We start from the raw sequence: 21,404 nt of genomic DNA, 5'->3' as shown, positions 1-21,404 counted from the left end.
AAAATCAGACAGCTGATGGATGATGAACAGGGCCATGATAAAAGCACTTTGCCACCTACATATTTGCATATAAAATTAATATAAAAATTTATTAAAATGAAGTGCACAATCCCGCCCCTTCCTATCTCTCACTCTAATGACACTATCCTTAACCACAGTATTCTTTATTACACTATCATATCTGTAGTTATATGCGTTTTTTTTAGACAATGATTTTAAGGTGATGTGGCTATTTATTTATTTCTTTATTTATTTAATGTTTAAAAACAGCATGCTACTGCCTCACAAAAAAATCAATAAAAAAAAAGAAAAGAAAATAACTGCATCCATGACGTAATGCCCATGGAACAGTGGTCATTTCCCTTACCTTTCTCTGATCCACCTTTTCCAGCTGCATTTCTGGCTCCTGCTGAGTGGCAGAAACAAGTTTTCAATTTCACAGATCACATTTACTTCAAACAACAGCAGCAAATAAACGTGATGATACACCTGTTTGCTTACGAGGTTACCTGACAGGTACTATTATCACACCGTGGGAAATGTAATGATGTGATGATGTGAGTTTAGAGTTTTTCATGGTTTTATGGTTTTAAGTTGATTTTCAGGTAAACACTACATTTACCTTCTAATTAAAACTGTAATTATGATTGCACTGGGTTGAGGCATGTATTAATTCATGAATTTGCTTGTTTATTATTTTATTAGTTTTAATAAAACTTTCCTTATCTCTTTCCATTTCTCTATCAGTAATATTCAAATTCCTCGTAATCTCATTAAATTGTCCTGGACCCGTCTGAGTGTCTGGAATTCCGTTTCTGAGAAACAACCCTTGGGTTTTCTCCCTTTGATCAAAATAATGCCTCACAGGTGGCTGAAGTCTTTGTGGTCAGACTGATCTGACCTCAGTCTCAGTGTAAGAACTTATTTGTGTTATAGCTCTCTCCTACAGCTCAGAAATCTGTCTGCTGTCTATCAGAGTAGAAAGAAACCTCATGCTTTTCTCATTTGTCTTCAGAACTTCCAACAGTTAAGTGCTCATGCTGATCTTCTCTGTTCTCCTAAGGGGGGTTTAAGAGAACAAATTCAGAAATCAGTGATGTTTCATAAAAAAAAAACATTAAGATCTGCTATAATTCTCTTTAGACAAAGAAAAAATAGACATTTTTAATCTGGATATTTCTACTGTCTCCCTCTCTCAGGCTCTCTGTCATTCGTTCTGCTTCTTATTCATATTCTCTGTCTGCTTTTTACTACATCTTACTGCCTCTCTCTCTCTCTCTCTCTCTCTCTCTCTCTCTCTCTCTCTTTCTCGGTCTATCTCTCTCTCTCTCTCTCTCTCTCTCTTTCTCGGTCTGTCTGTCTGTCTCTCTCTCTCTCTCTCTCTCTCTCTCTCTGAGGTTAAGATCATGTTATTATTCTCAGTGTTTTTCCTTTTGCTTTTTGAGATAGATGAGTTGTGTCAGTGTGGTGTGTTGCTACGGTAACTATCGCTGGGGGAATTCTGGGGACAGTCTTGGCCTTGCATGTAGCGGAGTGTGAAAGACTACAGAAACAAGCACTGTCCACGTGCATGCAACTCACTCACACACAAACCCTCACATACTCGCGTGTAGTTAGTATGCTTATTTAATCATTGTTAATCATCTATAAATATAGCACATGTTATATACTCTCACACATGCACACACACATACATGTATATGATTATATATATATTGCTGCTGTCACATAAATACCTTGCATCTCAAAAAAATCGCAGATTTACACAAGCTTTCAATGGATATCAATATAAAATGATACAAGGTTTTTGTGTGACAGTGACTATATATATATATATATATATATGCACACTAAATGGACAAAAGTATTGGAACACACCTCCTAATCATTGAATTCAGGTTGCTACAGGTGTGTAAAACCCAAGCACCCAGCCATGCAGTCTGCCTTTAGTGAAAGAATGGGTGGTTCGATAGAGCTGAGTGAATTCCAGTGTGGTTCAGTAAGTCAGCTGGTGAAATGTCTTCCCTCCTAGATATTCCACTATCAACTGTGAGTGGTCTTACTAAACAGCAGAAGCATTTAGGAAGGGACGGACCACGTAAAGTTACAGAGCGGGGTTGGCGAGTGGTAAGCTTACTGCATAGTGCAGAAAAGTGTCCAGCGCTCTGCTGCCCCAATAACTGCAGAGCTCCAGACCAGCTGTTAGAGCTGTAAAGGTGGACCAGCTCCATATAAATACCTATTGTATAACTTGTAGGTGTCCCAACACTTTTGCATGTATAGTGTGTGTATGTATGTATATGTATATGCCTACAACGAGTGTATCAGCATGTATATATGTGCATGCACAATTAAATGTTAACACTCGTTAGCACACACACATATATACATGGACAACTCTAGACTTTTAATTAGGCTGCAGCATTAAATCAGCTACAGGTTAAATGCTCATCTGTGTTAAAGGTGTTAAGATCAATACACAGAGTCAGACTGAAGTTTGAAAGCAGTTTGAATAGGATTTCACCCTTTCACAAAGAGCTCCCCTGACAACTAGTGACACTCTGGCACCATCTGGTGTACGCCGGTATGAACAGCAGTGATGTTCTTACTGCAGTTGTTTGGACAGTTGTGTGTTATTGTCTCTAACTCACCTCTATTAGAGTTTACTTACTGTGTGACTTCTATATAAAATAAATTCTCACATAATGCCGCTTTAAAGCAATACTATGTAGCATTTTATCTTAAAATAACAGCTTCAAAATCATGCTGAGGCTCCACTGACCTGTTGTAGAGAGAATGGCATCTCTTTCATTGCTAATGGAAGTTTGGAATGCTGATAATCGCACTATGAAACTCAGGAAAAGCGCTGGAAAACTGCGTAACACTGGATAAATGTTTAAAAACCTGTGGTATGACTCTACCGCCTCAGCCCACATGCTTCTTTCACTTTCAGTGACAGTTCTGTATCTCTCAGTTCATCCAGAAAAGCCCTGTAGTAATCTCGTCTGTTTCATTCAACAAAACACTTCTTATTCCTGCTATTTCACCAAAACAATGGCTGTAGAATGCTAAAGTACAGCAAGTCTACGTTAAAGGAGGGTGAACAGAGCTAAACAGATTAAAAATATATATATTTATCTATAATAAATTCTATATAAATTCATTTTTCACACAGAGAGTTAAATAAATTCTGCAAAATAGAAATGAAAAATTATAGCACCTTTCCATTTTTCTATAGCACATTTGGCTTTGGGCAATAACACACTAGCATTATTGCTATTGCTACTGGTGTCCTAAATGTACACAAGGCACTGAGTAACTAGAGTGAATATTTGTTGCTTTATTATTATTATTATTATTATTATTATTATTATTATTATTATTTTATCATTTTATTTTTATATATAAAATCCTTCTCTGGTCAATACCAGACCTCAAAACATGAACAAGACAACAGTTTGAAGAATAAATAAAGAAATTAAGAAAGAATGAAGAAAGAGAACCTAACCACTAGACCAGCATTTAGATTAACCAATGAAAACCAACACCTCCACAGGGCGCATATAGAGGTTACCCAAGTGAAATCTATGATCGAGGAAGACCCGTTAGTAAAGAACAGCATTAGGCAAAGAACACTGTATACACTGATCAGCCAAAACATTAGTACCATGAGGTAAAGTGCAAAACACTGATTATCTTCATCTACATCTACTGATTATCTTCATCTTCATCTACAGTGGCATCTGTTAAGGAGTGGGCTGTACTAGGCAGCAAAGTGAACAAACAGGGATCAAGCATCAGGCAGGTCTTGTGAGTTTTCCTAGTGTGTCAGTACCTAGTACCAATCGTGCCCCAAGAAAGAACGACCGGTGAACTAGTAACAGTATCACGGGCACCTAAGGCTCAGTGATGCGATTCATGGAAGCCCCACCTTACAACTTATAGAACTTCATCATCAACTGCATCTTCTGCTAATATCTTGGAGATCCACAGGATGCCTTTAGAGGTCTTGTGGTGCCCATGCCTTGAATGGTCAGATCTGTTATAAAGGGTACAAGGGGGACCTAGGTGGCCTCATTAATATTAGGTACTAATGTTATGGCTGATGAGTGTAGGCCTGAATCGTTTTAGTCTATTAGATTTAGTCTATGCAGGGAGCAATCTAATCACAGGCGGGTCAGTGGCACATGCAGGTGGCCTTGACTGCTGGGGTAGGAGTTGCTAACATCTACACCAAATGATAACATCTGAGACAGCTCTCTTCTGACAGCAGTAGTGTTTTTGTGTAGTCCCTGAAATAATGCAGCTTCAATCAATCTGATTGAAGAATACTAACCTCATCTAGGACTGTTGTGTATTTGAATTTCATGTTTTTGTAGAAGTCTCTTTTCGGCAGTAAGTATAGGAGCACCAAATCACACACAACGGTTGCCTGCAAAGAAATCAAGCCAATGTCAAAATACAGCACTTGTCCAGTCACACTATGCCTTTAAAATCCATTTGAAACAGGCCATCTGCTGCTTATCTGCACTAACTCTTATCACAACATCAACCTGCCCATTAAAATGAACCAAGATTATAAGCCACTTCAGTGTGTTTACACTCCAGGTCCTCATATTACAGAATATAAATCATTCTTAATGTACGTTAAGCCTGTTCATACACAAAATACTACAGTCAGACTGTTCCTAATAAGGTTTTTCGTCAATGGCTCTCATGCCGGTTGCATAAACACTGGGAGGTGAATGTGAATTGTTTGGAATGATAAAGGAAATGGCCTCTGCTTTGTCTTGGCGTTCTGTGAGAGATGACTGTCTGGGACACTTACCACTCCGAAGATTCCCACTCCGGAACCTATAGCCGTCAGCGTTGGAATGATGTCAAATTTTCTTGCCTAAAAGGAAGAGAACGACCGGTAATGACAAGTAAAAGGACACCGGAGAAGAAGGAAGGCTGATGATCTTACCAGGCCGTGAACAATGATGTCGATGCGTAGGCCAAACACCTTCATTAATGTTCTCTTCTCCACTTTGTCCTCCACATAATATTTAGCTTTTCTGAAACACATAGGAAGTCTCTAGGAGTTAACCAAAGCTAACTCAAGCTAGTCAAGCTGGTTACCAGCATTGGGTATTTCATTGTTTAAGTGTGATGGATTAGCTGGTCTACCAGCATGTCCAAACTGACCAAGCTAGTCAACCACTATTGGCCACCATGACCAAGATGGTTCACCAGTATGATTAGCATAACCAAGCTGGTCGACCAGCATGACCAAGGTGAGTTCACTAGTATGACCAACATGACCAAGGTGGCTTACCAGTATGTCCAGCATGACCAAGCTGGTTGATAAGCATGACCAAAGTGGTTCCCCAGTATGACCAACATAACCAAGATGATTCACCAGTATGTCCAACATGACCAGGCTGTTTGACAAGCATGACCATGGTGGTTCCCCAGTATGAAAAGCATGATCGAGCTGGTTGACCAGCATGACCAATGCTAGTCCATCAGTTTTCATTTATAAAATATACTCTCTCTGAGTCAACCAGTTTAACCAGCTTGCTTACCAGCATGGGTATGTGTTAGTCTGGAAAACCAGCATTTTAAACATCCTGACCATCAAGGATCAAGGACTAAGACCATCTGAAACCAGCTACCAGTAAAAGCTGGTCTTGAGCTGATTTTCTCAACAGGGAATTGATGATAATCATGATTTGAATCAATAATATGTACTAGTTATTCTCAGCCTTAGGCTGAGTGAGCTGCAAACACATTTAAGCATTTGCATTGGCTTTGGATAAAGACTTTCTTTTAAAAGAAAAATCAAACTTACACAATTAAACCAAACCCTTATCCAAAATGAACGCGATTAGCCAAGACATATCCGGTGTCTGAAATTTGCTTTATTAAATTTACACTAGAGCTACAAGGCTAATGTAGCTAACCAACAATGTATGCTTACATTTAAATCCTCACACACTTGCCTTAAACTGTATACAGTTTTAAGAAATCTCGATGTGCTTATGTAGTTTCTGACACTGTATAACATTCGTTTTTTTTTTAACATACATAGATATAAATAATACAGATATAATATAGCCTTCAGACAGCTGCTACTACCATTTAGCTATGTGACTAACTTCTGTTCACGTCTATAGAAAGAACAGTGACTCATACAGTGTCAGAAACCACAATAAGAAGTCTATTTAAGATTACCAAACAACTCAACACGGTTTAAGCATGTGCGTAATGGGTATACACTTGCAGCACTTGTTAGGTACATTAGCCTCTTAGCTGCAAAACTAAAGAAGGGAAATTAAAAACGTCTGATCTACTATGTTTAGGGTAAGATTACAAATTTATATACAACACAATAATCCAGTCTTTTAATGAGACTCTCAGAAATCTGCTGGGAGATTTTTCCAAACAAAGTTCAGTCTTATATACACACCATTTGTGGATACTTATTTTAATGAATGCATTTAGCTACATTACATTGCATCCATTGCTGATACAGATGTGCAAATGCACACACACAGCTTGTCTAGTCCCTGTACAGAAGTATTACCAGTAGAATAGGACTCTCTGAAGCAGGGAGGGATTAAGCACCATACCTAATGCCAGTTATGGGCTAGAGGGGAATAAAGCCCCCTGCCCCTTCTGAGTTGGAGAGCAGTGGAACTGTGTTCTCTGGAATGATGGTTGGTGCTCCATCCAATACTTCTGGCATGAGTTGGGGAGTTGACGATGAGGTGTGATGTGGGGGGGGGGAGTGATCCTCAACATTGTGACCTCTATAATCATCTTGTCACCAAATGCAATCAAATCTTCACAGCAACGCTCCAGAATTTAGAAAACCTTCCTTGTACAGTAGAGACAGTAACTCCAACAAAAGCAAGGTAAACTCTTTAATACACTTGATTTGGGAAGAAACAATGAGTAAGTACTAGTTTTCTGTTTCTCGCCATTCATGTAATCTTAAACATGTTCAATAATGCTGAGGTCTAGACTCCATTATTTTGAGAGCACCAGCAGTTTGCAGATGTTCTTCTTTTTTGTTTGCTGTCCTCAGTAAGAGCTTCTCGATCAGCACCACATTGTTGCACATACACAGCGTTGAGTCATTTTCTCACAGTGGAAAGATCTCTGATGGGGTCAGTTTTGGTGGTCTAGCAGAGTGAATATCACTCGGTTGCAGGTCTATTACTTTGGCATGATTAAGACAACACTTACAAGAACAGACTCACAGCATTGAGTCATCTTCTCACAGTAGAAAGATGGACAGGAATAACCCCTTTGAAAGCTATTTCTGTGATAGGGTGGTGTTGGTGGTCTACCAGAGTGAATATCACTCAGTAGTGACAACAAATTCCAGCAGACCTGCAGCTCTAAGTCGTCTCACAGTAGTAGAATTGAAAGCTTCGGAAAACCCTTACTCACCTGAAGTTGTAGCCCACTGATGCTTGACCACTATCTCCCTCACTGGAGCCATAAAGGCCGTGGAATCTGTACTTGGGGATGCATTTTTGAATACTGAGGTCCAGATTACATTCCCAGTCAATGAGTATCCCTATAGCTCCACCCTGCCGGAGAATACAAGAGGGCAAAATCAGTTTAGAACACAGAGGATCTCATTTAAGTAATAATTCAGACTCAGACTGAAGATCATAGTGAATCCTGGGTCATGCTGCCTGCCATCAGCAGCCGGAGCCCACGAGAGCACTATTGGCCTTGCTCTCTCCAGGTTGGCTTTGCACTCTCCATACATCACTTTAATGTGATGCTGCTGGCCGATGTATCAGAGCTGGGTACCTGGCACTTTCCTCCGAGTGTGTGGGTTGCCCAGTGACGTAGCATTGGCAGCAGTTCGAAAAGAGTAGGTGGCTGGTTGTGCATGAGTGGGAGTAGGCATGTGTCAGTCTTCAGTCTCTCAGTGGCGGATGTTACATGTGATAGGGGGGAAAGTACTAACGAGTGGCTTGGATAATAGACCCAATCTAGAATTGGGTAGGGAAATTGGGTAAAAGATAATATTGAGTGAATATCATTCAATATAAGAAGGTGTTTTGCATTACATAGGCTTGCTCAAGACAACACTTTGTGAACAAATATATTATAATATTTTGAAGTTGGTCTTATTCAGCTGCCCAGGCAACCAATAATGTGCCATTTTTGCAATATCCAAAAAAGGATGCCTAAACTCTGCAGCTGAACAAACTACACAATTTATCCAACACCAGTAGCCCGTGAAGGCTGCCATGAAAATTATGTGAGGCAAATCTTCACGGTGGAAAGCAAAGGGGAAATGCGTTCACGATTCATATTATTCAAATGGACGCACATCAAAGACAAGCTTACTGTGTGCTCCAGCAAGGCCTGCTTATCAGGAAATTCCTAAGAAATGAGGGCAAACAGCAAATCCACAGAGAGCATGAAGTGTGAGAAAGAGAGAAAGACCTACCACTCGAGCTATCTGAGGAAAACTGAAGCCTGAGAGCCTGACCACATCGCCTAGCCTGAAGATGGGGCACAGTGGGTCCTTCTCGGGGTCGAACAGACATGTTTTGATGTAACTTTGATCCACTCCTTCCACCAGATTACTCCTGCAGAGAGACAAATGTGGGGTTTTCTGTCAGGTCTTGTCTGTGTCTGAGTTGTGTGAGTTACTGAACGGATGGGGTCTGCATCTGTTTATCTGCTTACTGAAGGTGTTTATAAGAAACAGACTTGCAGAAACGCTGTAAAATCACAGACAAGGACAACACACCGTGCATTTATCATCAAGAGGGTGCTTAGCTGTTCCTGGAATGTTGATTCAGCCGTTCTTAGGCCCAAGCATTTTATATATAAGCCCCAATTAAAAATGCACAATGATATCGGAGTCACCAGAGTGGGTATCAACTTAAGTAATTGCTTCAAAAATAGAGAGATACAGAACCGCCATCTGAAAGTGAAAGAATCATGTGGACTGAGGTGGTTGAGGACTACAGGACTTTGACTCTTGGCAGTTCTTGTGAGAGGCCTCGTGCAGGTCCTCCAAAGTTACAGAAGAGCAGTAGCACTGTTTCTGTAGCTGTAATTTTAAGGTTAAATGCTCCAAAAAGGTTGGTTGAATACCCTAGTGGAATTTACATAGGACTGTCAACACAGAAGGCTGAATCTTACGGCCATAGTTTGATGAAAAGCACCAAAAACACTATATGGACAAAAATATTGGGACACAAGAGTCTATCCTGCTTTTATTGGAGTATTTTGGAGCACCACCCCACCTCCTGCAAGTGCTGCATGGAGAACCATCCATCATTCCACTGCTGCACAGCTCAATGCTGGGAGGGCTTTATACTCCTATAGCCCACGCCTGGCATTAGGCATGGTGCCAATAGGTCCATGATTGTTTGCTCCAGAGAGTCCTATTCTATTTGCAGACAACCTATGTTTGTGTTTGTGCATTTGCACATCTGTGTCAGCAATGGGTGCAACTTAAAGTCGCTGAATGAATTTATTAGAAGGGGTGTCCGCAAACATTTGGACGCACAGTGTAACTTCAGGTGGACCTGCTTATGAGTTCCCGGACGCTGTATGACTCTGATATCTATAAACAAAATCTACAAAAACAAATTACATGGCTGAAAAAAACAACAGCAGTAGAGCATACAAACACACACACACACTGTACCTGATTACATTAAACTCGGGGAAGGTGATGGAGTTCTTGATGAAGAGCGTGTAGTTCTCAGCTGCTAAGAGACGTGGAGGACTAAGAAAGAGAAAGAGTGAGAGAGGTTACTGTGCTGTGATCAAAAGATATGGGAGGCTGTTCAGGGTTGTACGCTAACACTTGCACTACACCTCACTAAATGTGCTCACACACTACGTGCACCTCACTCACTCATAGACAGCGAATAGAGTGTACTTGTATTTGTAAGTAGTGTAAATGCATCTGTGACCTTTTTATACATACTTGTATACATATGTATGAGAGGCTCATAAACACAGGCATTCCTGATGACCGAGGCAGATGCAGGTGTACCTAAAACATCTGCAGATATGAGCTGATAGCACATTCTTAAAACTAAAAATAAAAGTGCTACAAGGGATGCTTGGCATGATGCCATAGAGATTTTGTAATAGGTCAAATCAGCAGGGCCAAAATCATTACATAAGGTATGTGCACAAAGGGTAAATATCAATAAAGCTAAATATAGGCCACTGTTTGTTTCTACAGGAAGGCCTAACACAACATCTTTGTTTACATATTTAAACACCTGGACATTTGAGAGATGGAGGTAAAATAACTAAACACATACAATAGAACAATTAATATATATTTTTCATAATAATGTGTAAAATGTAATTAACATAAAAGCATAAATTAAAATGCAGTTTTCTTATAAGAAAAACGTCCCACACTCCCACATTTATTACTGTTTAAAATCTGAAATTAGATCCACTGCAGATTATCAGAACATCATTAGAGAGGATTTTGGAGGAGCCTGTCTTATTTCAGCCTCAGGCATTTAGGCTAAGTCTGAAATTGAAGACGGCTAGCTGACTTGATGCCTTGTTGTCCATGCTGTCAGAAGGCAGTATAGTGATGAAGGTCTCTGGAACTGAATCCCAAAGGCAACAGTACGTCCTGACATTAGCTATTAGCATTTTCGCCCAATTACAGGTGTCTTCCTACCTCAGAATCCTCTCTTACAGGCAATATTTCCTCTGTTTCAGACATTGCCTTAGTTTGGTTTGCTCTTGATTGTTGAAGTATGTGGTATCATCTTGACGAGATCCAAAGATTGTGTCTGTTTTGTGCTTGTCTACCACCTAATCACTAATGTCATTAGAATGACCTTAGGCCTTTATGTTTACACCTTTACATCCAACCTATTTTCTCACGTAAAACACAGAAATGTCCTACTCTGGTATCTGGCGGTCGTCTTCTATTGGACACCAGGACATGATCTCACACGTCTTGGTAGTGTTCACACACTTGCCTGTCATGTGCCCTAGGAGAAAGAGAGCACTGCAACATCAGTGGAAGGAGGAAACACGTAGCGGATTAGAGCACAGCCCAGAGCAGCATCACCATTAAACACTAAACCCTCCTGCTTCGTGCTGGTTGAGCAAGAAAAAAGCATTTGAGATGCACACACACACACACACACACACACACACGCACATGCTTTTGCAGGCAAGTTATATCTCTTTCAACACAGCAGTGCACACTGACCAGATTGAACATAGCTTCTCCAACACATTGATAAACACTACTGTTGACAACTTACTGTGATATTAGTGTTCCATCAACACCTGTCGCTGAGTAGTGCAGCCGGTTGAAGATAAAGCTCACTCAGGCTCCAGCAAAAATGTGTTACGTGAACATTTCCGCTCAAAGGTCTGAAATAACGTTCCTGTTTCCTTAAATGGTTCTTCTGCTCGGATGTACTTATGGTTCCTTAAAATACGTTGTCTGCAAATAAAGGTGCTACACAGGGCTCTTTGAGTGCTTTCAGAGATTTTAAAGATATGAGTGTGAAGAACCGTTAAATGGGTGAAGAGCTTTTATGTCCACTTTTTTATCTTTTTTCATGGTTCTTTATCACAATCAAATGTATCGTTGAAACAACCATTTGTAGCACCTTTACATTGGGATGAAGGTTCTTTAAAGCAACAGTATGCAGAATTTTTACCTTAAAATAACACATTGCGAATGTGGACCATGCTAGCTGAGGCAAGGAGGAGAACTTGAAAAATTTGGGCTGGAGTTCTGGGGGGCTTCGAGCTAATAGGACCCGAAGCCAGACTCCTCTTGCCAGGTAGAGGTTAAGTATGATTGGATGGTTAGGAGGAGCAGGGGCGGTGGTGGGGTGCAAGTTTTCGTCACAAGAATGAGAAGGGAGAGGAACGTGTAGAAATGGAGGGGAGGAGTTTGGGCGTGGTCCTTATCCCAAACTTTCAGTTATTACATAACTCCATTTTAAAAATCACTGTGATGGTCCAGTGACTTGTAATAAGGAGAGCGGAGTCGCTGTAGTTGCTACTCTGGGCTTGTGATGCTGCTAACTGCACTATTTAACTTTGGTAAAGTGCGCAGGATAATGCTTGCAAGAACAGCATAACGCTGCATAATTCATGTAAAATTCTGTAATTTATCTCTACTCTAAAGTCCACATGATTTGTTCCCTTTCAGTGACGGTTTCATATCTCTCTGCTTGTCCGGAAAAACATGTCCTTAGTGGCTCAAAGCTTTAATTACATTTCTTAACTGTAGGGGGAGCACAGGAGCAAGAAATCCAAATTCTCCATAATGTTGCTTTGAACTTTTTAAAGGTTCTTCACTCTTAAACACCACTTTTTCTCCAAAGAACCATCCACTGAAATGTTCTTGAGTGACTCAAAAGTTCTTCTGGTTCTTCTATGATACTGCTCCAAAAATACCCCTTTTTGGCACCCCCTTTTTGGGGGATCCAACGCTTCTTCTGAAATCAAGGGTATTCCTAAGGAGTCTGAACGTTTTTCCTGCAGTGACATTCCGTACTCTGCTGGGAAGACTTTACACTAGGCATTGGACCACTGCTGTGAGGATTTGATTGCATTCAGCCATAAGAACATTAGTAAGGTGATTAGTATGATTAGACTTGCCAACTCATCCCAAAGGTAAACGATGGAGCTTCATCACTCCAGACAATGCAGTTCCACTCCTCCACAGCCCAATGCTTGGAGGCTTTACCCCCCTTTACTAAATGCTTGGTATTAGGCATTGTGATCTTAGGCTTGTGTGCAGCTGTTCCAGAGCATCCCATTCTACTGTCAATGCTTTTCTATAGCGATTATACAAACTGTGCACACAATTAAAGGCCTGGGTTTACCTTAAAGTAGCTGTTTTCCTTAATTAGAAGAAGGGGTGGATCATTATCTGGAGCATGATGAATACATTGGACAGATATTTCAAACCTGCTGGTTGTTAGCACAAGCGTTAGCCCTGGATGCTGATGATATTGGGGAGTATTGTCAGCTGGACAGTTTCTGTTTGCTATGTTCAGTTAGAAACTGTTGATTTTATGGTGTGTTTCGTAAAAGCCGAGACTCCTTAGGTAAATATGGTGTGTCTCTTTGTGGCGTGTCTTCTTATGTAAATATGACCACGAAGCCTCTTCAGCCCAGTGTTTGCATATATGTGTGTATGTGATGAGATACCTGCAGTGACAAGCAGACTAGCTCGAGAACAAAAAAAGCAGAGACCAGAGTCCTACCCACTGAAATCTACTTGTAGACCCCTCCCAGTTAGAAAGCTCTTTTCTTTAAACTAGAGATGTAACCAAGCATCTGCAAGTGGTAGTTCAACTGCATTGATCAATTTGAATAATATTCAATAATATTGTTTTTTTTTAATGTGCAGTATCTCTTTGCTTTGGTTATAGTTTTTACATGTCTGTATGTAGTGGACATTCTTCAGCCACTGACTGCCACACATCCCAAAAGCATAATGGATCTCCCCCTATGCCCAACATTCGGCTTTGGAAATTTATAATTCAGGAAAATCTGATTACTTTTAAGTGCTTTGAATGTCCCTGAATATTGCAATATTTGAAATATGAAATATGACTCTTTGTGAAAAGAGCTGTGTTGAACAAGTAAAGCTATACTGTCTTTATTATCTGTATTGCTCACAAACATATGTATATTCAGTTTATTTAAAAATATATATTTTGAATACCAAAATAAAAGATGAATAGAAGTGATTTTGCAATGCACTGAATCACTTCCTAAAGAATTACGATTGATTAGAATTGTGGGGAAATGTTAGATTTCACAAGGCTCTGAATCATTTTCCAAATAACTGTGGTCAAATGAATTCTGATGAAATCTAGGCTGTTATGACACACTGAATCATTTGCTTATTACCTGTAGGCAAATGAATTCAGTTGAAATCTAGGTTATGACGCACTGAAAGAATTCTAAATGAATTCACACAACTTAACCAAATATTTTAAAGGTCTAAATGGTATAGTCATAGGCCGGTGGGTGTAGACTGTGGAAATCTAGAATATTAACATCAAGTGAGCTCAAGATGAAGGAGAGTTTAAGAGTATCCATATCTTCATCCTAAACCATATCTGCAGTAATGGATTTACTGGATGGTAATGGATTAAAGTTGAATTATGAAAGCAACCCATGGGTTTGCTGATAGAAGTAGAGACATCACTGTAAAATTAGCATGAATTCAATATAATCCAGTTTTCCAACACTGCGTAATTATAATAGGCCTTATTCACCCCATGGGCCTTTTCATGCTCTTAAGAAGAAATTCTCTCTCAAAATTCACTTTTACAAAGATTCTGACATTCACACCCCTTTCTAAATTGGGATGTATGATGTATGAGTATGCCAATTATAAATCCATCATTATAAGAGCAGAGCTGTGAAAAATGCTGCTGTTTAAAACATCATGAATTTGACGTAGACTTTTTGTTAGGATTAAAGGGGGGTCGGGAGCATTGCTAGTGCTAGTTGCTTTTCAGGATACTCAATTAGATCAGATACCCTACAGTCCTTCATGATATGTCCAGCTGCTCTGCATCCAGGCTTGAAGGGGTTAATGGGTTAGGGTCTGCAGTGGGAAACCTGTTAAACATGTACGGCGTCTGCAGTGCGCTGGTGATTCCTGTAACAATATTTAAGTTCTGGTTAGCCCTTTACCATTTCCCGTACGTTTAAATTGGCCCTTCATGCAGTCTTCATCTGAATTGCATGTGTTCTTTCCATCCGGCAACTGAAAAACACACACACACACATACACATACACGTATTTACAATCACATTAGTGTGCCAGCATCTACAAAATATGGACAAAAATATTGGGACACATGCTCATTAATTTCTTCTTGGTTTCTTCTGAAACCAAGGGAATTGCAATGCCTTTATCCTGCTTTTGTTGGAGTAACTGTCTCTACTGCCCAGGGAAAGCTTTCTACTAGATTTTAGATCATTGCTGTGAGGATTTGATGGATGGAGCACCATCATTCCAAAGAACAAAGTTATACTGCGCCACAGCTCAATGCTGTGGGGCTATACCCCACTAGGCAACACCTGGCATTAGGCATGGTGCTAGCCAACATTGGCTACTGATGGCAAGGTTGTGGGTTTGATAAACTGGCTCACAAAACTGCCACTTTTGGGCCCTTGAGCAAGTGTGTGTTTGATCACTAGTGTGTGTTCACTGCATGGGTGGGTTATCTGTCTATCTATCTATATATCTGTCTGTCTGTCTATCTGTCTGTCTGTCTGTCTGTCTGTCAGTCTGTCTGTCTGTCTGTCTATTGATTTACCTGTCTGTCTGTCTATCTATCTGACGGTAATTACATACATGAGTATTATGAGTATGAGTGTGAATGTGCGTGTATGTGGCTAGAAGTTGAATGTCAGACATCCCATCCCATAACTTGCATATCTACATTTGATTATCTGGGCGTTAACTTTTATTTAAATGTGTTGCAGGGCTCATTTTTGCATGTTGCTGAATAAGCTAATGCAAAGGCGAGACACAAGAGATATTTCATAGCATGTGCAGTGGCCTATATGTCAAAATCAATAATACAAAAGATTTCCCCCCAGATATACCTGCTAATCTAATCTTCCTTTATTTTAAGCCACAAGAGCATTAGTGAGCTGAGTTACTGATATTGGATGGTTCGTTCTGGATGACAAATGCTACTGCAACTCATCCCAAAGGTGTTGAATGAAGCTCTATTTACCTTTAGTGAAAGCACTTGCACTGCTCCACAGTTTTGACACTGGGCAGCTTTATATTCCTCTAGCAGATGCTTAGGATTGGGCAGAGGCCCCTTCTGTTCTATTGACACAGTTTTTCTATGAAGATGTTTTTCCTCAAGCGATGCCACAGAAGAACCACTTTGGTCCCTTAAAGAACCATGTTTGTAATGTGTAAGATGTAAGTATGAGCGTGAAGAACATTTTAATGGTCTAGAGCAGGGGTGGACAACCGAGGCACAGAGTCCAGTACAGTTTGCAGATTTCCCTGCTCTAACAGACCTACTAAATCTGCCAATTAGCAAGATCAGGTGTGCATGAGCAAGAAAAGCACCAACACTTTTTTACGTTTTTTTTACACTCATATATCTCACACACACCACAAACATGGTTCATAATGGAAAGGTGGTTCTACTATGGCATCACTCAAAGAACCATTTGAAGTAAGTACCATAAAACCTTAGAAAGTCTTATTATACACACTAATGTGTATTATTCAGTAACTGCAGGGATGTCTGTATAAGCTGGTGGGGCTATTCTTTGGTAATAGAAGACTGTAGTAACACTTTCGGCCCGCCAGCGGACCATCAACCTTTTAAGGGATTGAATTTACTAATGAGAAGAGTTGTCTATCTACTTTCACCAGGATACTGTTTTTTATATTTTTAAATATTACTGGCATCATATAATAGAAATTGTCTGAAATCCTAATACATCTCAATCATGCCATCTTTAGTTCTGCATATCCGCTGATGCAGCATATGACTGGGTAGTGGAATTCGTCATGAACAGGCTTTAACATGTTGTGCCCACTGTTTCTCTGTTTGGTAGGTCTGCCCAGTGCATTTTTATGTGTGAGCAATATGCTGATTCATCATACCACTACTGTTCAGAACCTGCCTCTGCTCCCTCCAAGAGCATTCACCTAACAACACTGCATGCCTTCACCTCCTACGTAAGATGACAGATAAAATGGACCTGCATCACCTGTTCTACACAAACATTTATACTGGGGAACTACATTAGTAAAAAATATTAGTTCACTTTATTAGTCTATGGTAGAATATCTACAAAAACTGACCAGGGAGGTTAGGGTGAGGATTAGGAGTAAATTTTGGGTTGAGCTTAAGGTCAGGGTTCGGGTTCAGTTCAGTTACCAGTGATATTAATGCTTCTCGTTACGATGCAGTAGTATGTAGATGTTTTAGGAGATTATTTCAAACCATTTATCTTGACAATAATCCCAATTTCACCTAATTTATTAAGCACCTATTAAGCACTGATGTACCAAACCAGGTACTGGATAATAACTATAAATAATACTATAAGGAGACTCCGATGAGGAGAGCTTTGAAGATGTTTTTGTATTGTTTTTTAATTATTTTATTAGTTTATAAAGCATTACATGGTCTTGCACCAGACTACCTCACTGAAATGCTTTCGGCATATGAACCAGGATCCTCCAGATCTTCTCTTTTAGTTGTTCCACAAAGAAAAACAAAAGCCTTTGGTGATGCTGCCTTTAGCAACTACGCTTCAAAATGTTTCAAAAAAACCTTCCAACTGATCATAGAGAGAAGCTCATAACGCTGAAACCTTTAAGCGCAAACTTAAAACCTATTTATTCAGTCAGGCTTTTATGTAGTGTTTTTTGTATTTATAAACTTTCTCATGATCTTAATATAAATACTTATATACTTTGATTTGTATTTATTTTTTTATTTTCTTAAATATTTTATTAATTTTATTTTATCTACTGTTTTACTTTATTATTTATTATAAATTTAGTTTGATTTAATTTTATTTAAGATTTCATCATCTTAATTATTTGCCTTTTAATATTAAATATTTACTTGCATTATTATTTTTATTACTATTATATTTTAAAACTTTCTCCTTATCCTATACTTTCATAAATTACCTGTGAAGTACCTTGAATTTTTATTTTATTTGTCTGAAAGGTGCTATATAAATAAAGTTTGATTGATTAATTGATTAGTTTTAATGAACACAGTGATGTAAAAACACTACTTTTTGTATGAATGCTCTTCTTCATAGATACTTCAAGGTATTTGTACTGTTATATGCAATATTGTCAAATTGTCATGCTGCCTACTTTGCATGCTACTTATTACGTAGTAAATAACTAAGCAACATCTCTGGGCAACCAACACATGTCCAGCTCCAACGCACCAGCCTGCAGATGCCAGTGATGGCCAGCAGTGTGGGGGCAGAGCGCCTCTACCCACCCTGGAGAGAGCAAAGCCAATTGCGCTCACTCTGGGCCTCGGCTGCCGGTGGCTAGCAGCATGACAGGGATTCGAACCAGCAACCCTCTGATCATTAGTCCGCTGGACCACCCTATCTGCTATTAATTTAATCTTTTTTAATGTTTTTAACCTGATTAAATTGCATTTTTATTGTCTCTTTCAGTATCCATTTACTGTAAATGCTTGGCCACACTGCAAATGAGGGTCACCTTTAATGTATTTCCGAGTTTAACTAAAGGTTAATTGATTGATTGATTGATTGATTTATGTTTTTGTAGATTTACATTACATTTGACATTTGAATTAACAGACAGGGCACCCACACTTTCACTTCTGTGCAGTTTCTCTTGATATATCCCTGAATATCTCATCTTAACTATCAAACAACCACTGAGTCTATAGTCTATAGTGTATCATGCCTCGCTGGCCTCCCCCACAGTATGCTTACATACCTCTGGACACGTGCTTTGTGTCTGTCCCATAGTGATGATGAAGTTTGTCATCACGACAAAAGACTCGTCACCCTGTAGAAGAGAGAGAGAAAAGTGTTCAGGCTCTTTGTGTTTGGTGTGCGAATAGTAGATCTGCTTCTAGCAGCTGTTGTTGTGTCACCGTGTTTCTTCATAACATCAGAGATGTCCATTTTTGGTGTAAACCAGCAGCCTGAAAATGAATCTATGAGTCATGTGGTCATGGCTTGGATCCTGGATATTAATTTCTTGCTGTGAACACTCTGCCCTTGAGAAGGAGACACTAGACTGTCCTAATCTGTTCCAAAGGCATTGAGGCCTTTCAGCCTGTGAAAAGTTGGCCATGTCTGGACAAAGAAACAAACTGTGGGTCTGGAGATGTACTTCGTTCATCGTTCATCGTTCTTACTGTGAATGTAGAGATGTGTAGTGGATAGTGGAAAGGCCAGTTCTAGTTCTACTGTTTTCTGAAAAATACTGAAAAAAATATACAGAAAAACTTCAAAAAGAGACTGGATGCCTCAGCAGTGTACATACAGGTCTCAGTATGGCAAGTCATTTTAGCTTAAAATGCCTCCAGCAATGTAAGCCATATCTCCAGGTCAACATGCTAGTTCAAGATATCTCTAATTTAGTTTTCAGTAGCACTCATGATATGTGCAAACATACTTTTAGATATCTACAATTAACGCATTATTGATATTCATAAACTAGAGTCTTACCAGTCAGTCTTGACTGTCCAGGGAAGACTTTCTACTAGATTTTGTTATGGACTACCACCCCACCTTATCCCCAACTCCCCAACTCATCCCAAAAATATTGGATGGAGGACCATCCATCCTTCTAAAGAATACAGTTCCACTGCAATAATTCTCTACAGAGACCAGAGAAGCTGGGCATTTATTAGAAGGGGTGTCCACAAACATTTGGACATATTTGGAATTACATTCTACTAGTTAAAAGATAACTGTAAGTATCTTTATTTGGCTATTTAAAAATGTAATAATAGATCAGAGAAAATGATATTCCATGTTAATCAAAAGTAACATATCACCAGTCGAAACTGCATTAAGAATATTTGGTCATGGCAATATGACTAGTCCGAATGGCTTTATAGATCTGATATCATTGCTAGTAAAATTAAATCAAAGCAAAGCAAATTTATTTGTATAGCACTTTTTTATAGCTGATGTCAAAAAGCAGCTTCACTGGAATCTGGTAATGAAGCAAAAGATCAACAAAACATAAAATATAAAACCGAGGTAAACAAGCCAAAGGCAACAGCGGCAAGGAAAAACTCCTTCAAAGCTGGAGGAACCAAGACTCAGAAGGAGACCATCCTCCTTTGGTCAAAAGCACTTATAAATTTGCTAAAGTCACTATATCATTACACAAGTCTGATTTTTGTGCTCAGATGTAGTCATTAATTGATGTAGTTCATAGCTGATATGGGAATTTAGGACTTAATTTGAGTTTTTACCAGTACAAACTGGGTTATAGCTTGTATCCCCGCTAGGCTAAATGGCTTGCCATTTTTCCTGGTATTGTCCTCAGGTAGTTTAGTTTATGCTTTGCAATAGCTGTACAGATCCACATAACACTTCTGATCTTTCATCATCGCTGTCTTCAACAAGCATTTGTAGTATTTCTGCATTTGTCTCGAGGAAAGTCTTGTTTTCCCACATCTGATGCCAAAAGATGTCTAAAGCTGCTCAGGAACTTGCTAGTCTCATTTGAACCAGTTATTACAGCACTTAAGGCTTCACAACAAATCTGCAGCAGTATGGGATCGTTTCTACAGCTCTGCTTTAATTGCCTCTGCTGGGTGGTGTATTTAGTCCTAAGACTGACTACCAAGCAGTGACTACAACAACAACAAAACATGTTTAGAAAAACTGACCAACAGGCTAATGGGTGGCCAGAACAAATGACACTGGGATTTGTCAGGGAGGAGACCCTGAATAGCTTGACGTTGGTTTATGTATCTTCTGGTTTTAAAGGTATTTAAGCTTAAACACAAATAGTGGCTTGTTTCTTTCCTCCCTCGGCCATCTTAGGCCTGGGCTGGATTAGTTTTATCGCTGGAGGTCTGGGAATGTAAAAAGATGTAACTTGGCAATTCCTAGAAATGAGTAACGACACTGCCTTCCCTGTAGCAAACTAGAGTTTGATTCCTTGGCTTGGTGAACACGCTGTGCTAGTCTTTGGGCAAGACTCATTATACGAAATGTTCCTACCTGTGTAACATGATTTAAACGTAAGTCACTCTGGATAAGAACGTCAACTGCTGAAGATCTAATGTGGCAGAGATGCAATATGCGATCATGTATATGTCATATCGTTGGAAAGCAGATTCTCTAGTTTAAGGCGGAACTGAAGTTTTGGTGAAATCTAGAAATCTATTTTAGTTCAACAATAGGTTGCTTTTTACCCCAAGGTTTGTTAGCGGGGCCCCTTGAAACTGTCAGGCCCTATACAGCTGCTCATATCATTTATTAGGTAGCGCAAGCTCTGGATGATGAAGTGGTTCTTTGGGTGTGAGTGTTATATCGCCCTTTTATTTTCCATAAGGTCTTTGTCGTTGCCTCACCTTACCTTATGATATGTTATGTTGTGTAACGCTGCTTTATGTTACGCCAAAAAGCAGCTCAACCCACCATGACATGACATTACAGCAGTAGGACGTGACAGGAATGCAGTTCCTCAGAAACAAGCTGGACAGAGATGACTGAGATGATGCAAGTCAGTGACAGCCAAGACTGAAACTAGTTTGTTGTATTTTCATTTCATTGCTCTATACTTTAATTACACAACTGTTATACCATACTTATCCAACAAGCAAGGGTTTGCAAAGCCTTCCAAATGTCTACAGCAAAACATTAAGCCTACATCAAAT

The 21,404-nt window shown here is 39.5% G+C and overlaps 1 protein-coding gene across 5 annotated transcripts in view; it reads right to left on the bottom strand.

Moving 5' to 3' along the window:
• Positions 1 to 21,404, bottom strand: part of p2rx1 (purinergic receptor P2X, ligand-gated ion channel, 1) — a 42,256-nt gene that overhangs the window by 3,367 nt on the left and 17,485 nt on the right. The window contains exons 3-13 of one of the 5 annotated variants that reach the window (XR_011978204.1): positions 18,491 to 18,562; positions 14,698 to 14,770; positions 10,916 to 11,003; positions 9,677 to 9,757; positions 8,462 to 8,603; positions 7,441 to 7,583; positions 4,967 to 5,057; positions 4,829 to 4,894; positions 4,337 to 4,432; positions 990 to 1,058; positions 368 to 409 (exon numbers count right to left, since the gene is read on the bottom strand). Coding sequence is in view for 2 of the 5 variants with exons in the window: in XM_072667235.1 (XP_072523336.1) it covers positions 368 to 409; positions 4,337 to 4,432; positions 4,829 to 4,894; positions 4,967 to 5,057; positions 7,441 to 7,583; positions 8,462 to 8,603; positions 9,677 to 9,757; positions 10,916 to 11,003; positions 14,698 to 14,770; positions 18,491 to 18,562 (894 nt within the window). In the remaining 3 variants the exon portion in view is untranslated. Of the gene's footprint in view, positions 1 to 367; positions 1,059 to 4,336; positions 4,433 to 4,828; positions 4,895 to 4,966; positions 5,058 to 7,440; positions 7,584 to 8,461; positions 8,604 to 9,676; positions 9,758 to 10,915; positions 11,004 to 14,697; positions 14,771 to 18,490; positions 18,563 to 21,404 lie in introns of all 5 variants that reach the window. The other 4 variants (XR_011978203.1, XR_011978209.1, XM_072667235.1 and 1 more) reach the window with 4 other exon arrangements.

This window comes from Salminus brasiliensis, chromosome 1 (assembly GCF_030463535.1).
Source record: "Salminus brasiliensis chromosome 1, fSalBra1.hap2, whole genome shotgun sequence".
Lineage (NCBI taxonomy): Eukaryota > Metazoa > Chordata > Actinopteri > Characiformes > Bryconidae > Salminus > Salminus brasiliensis.
Note: the sequence above shows the minus strand (reverse complement) of the source record. Positions and strands in the feature narration are given on the sequence as shown.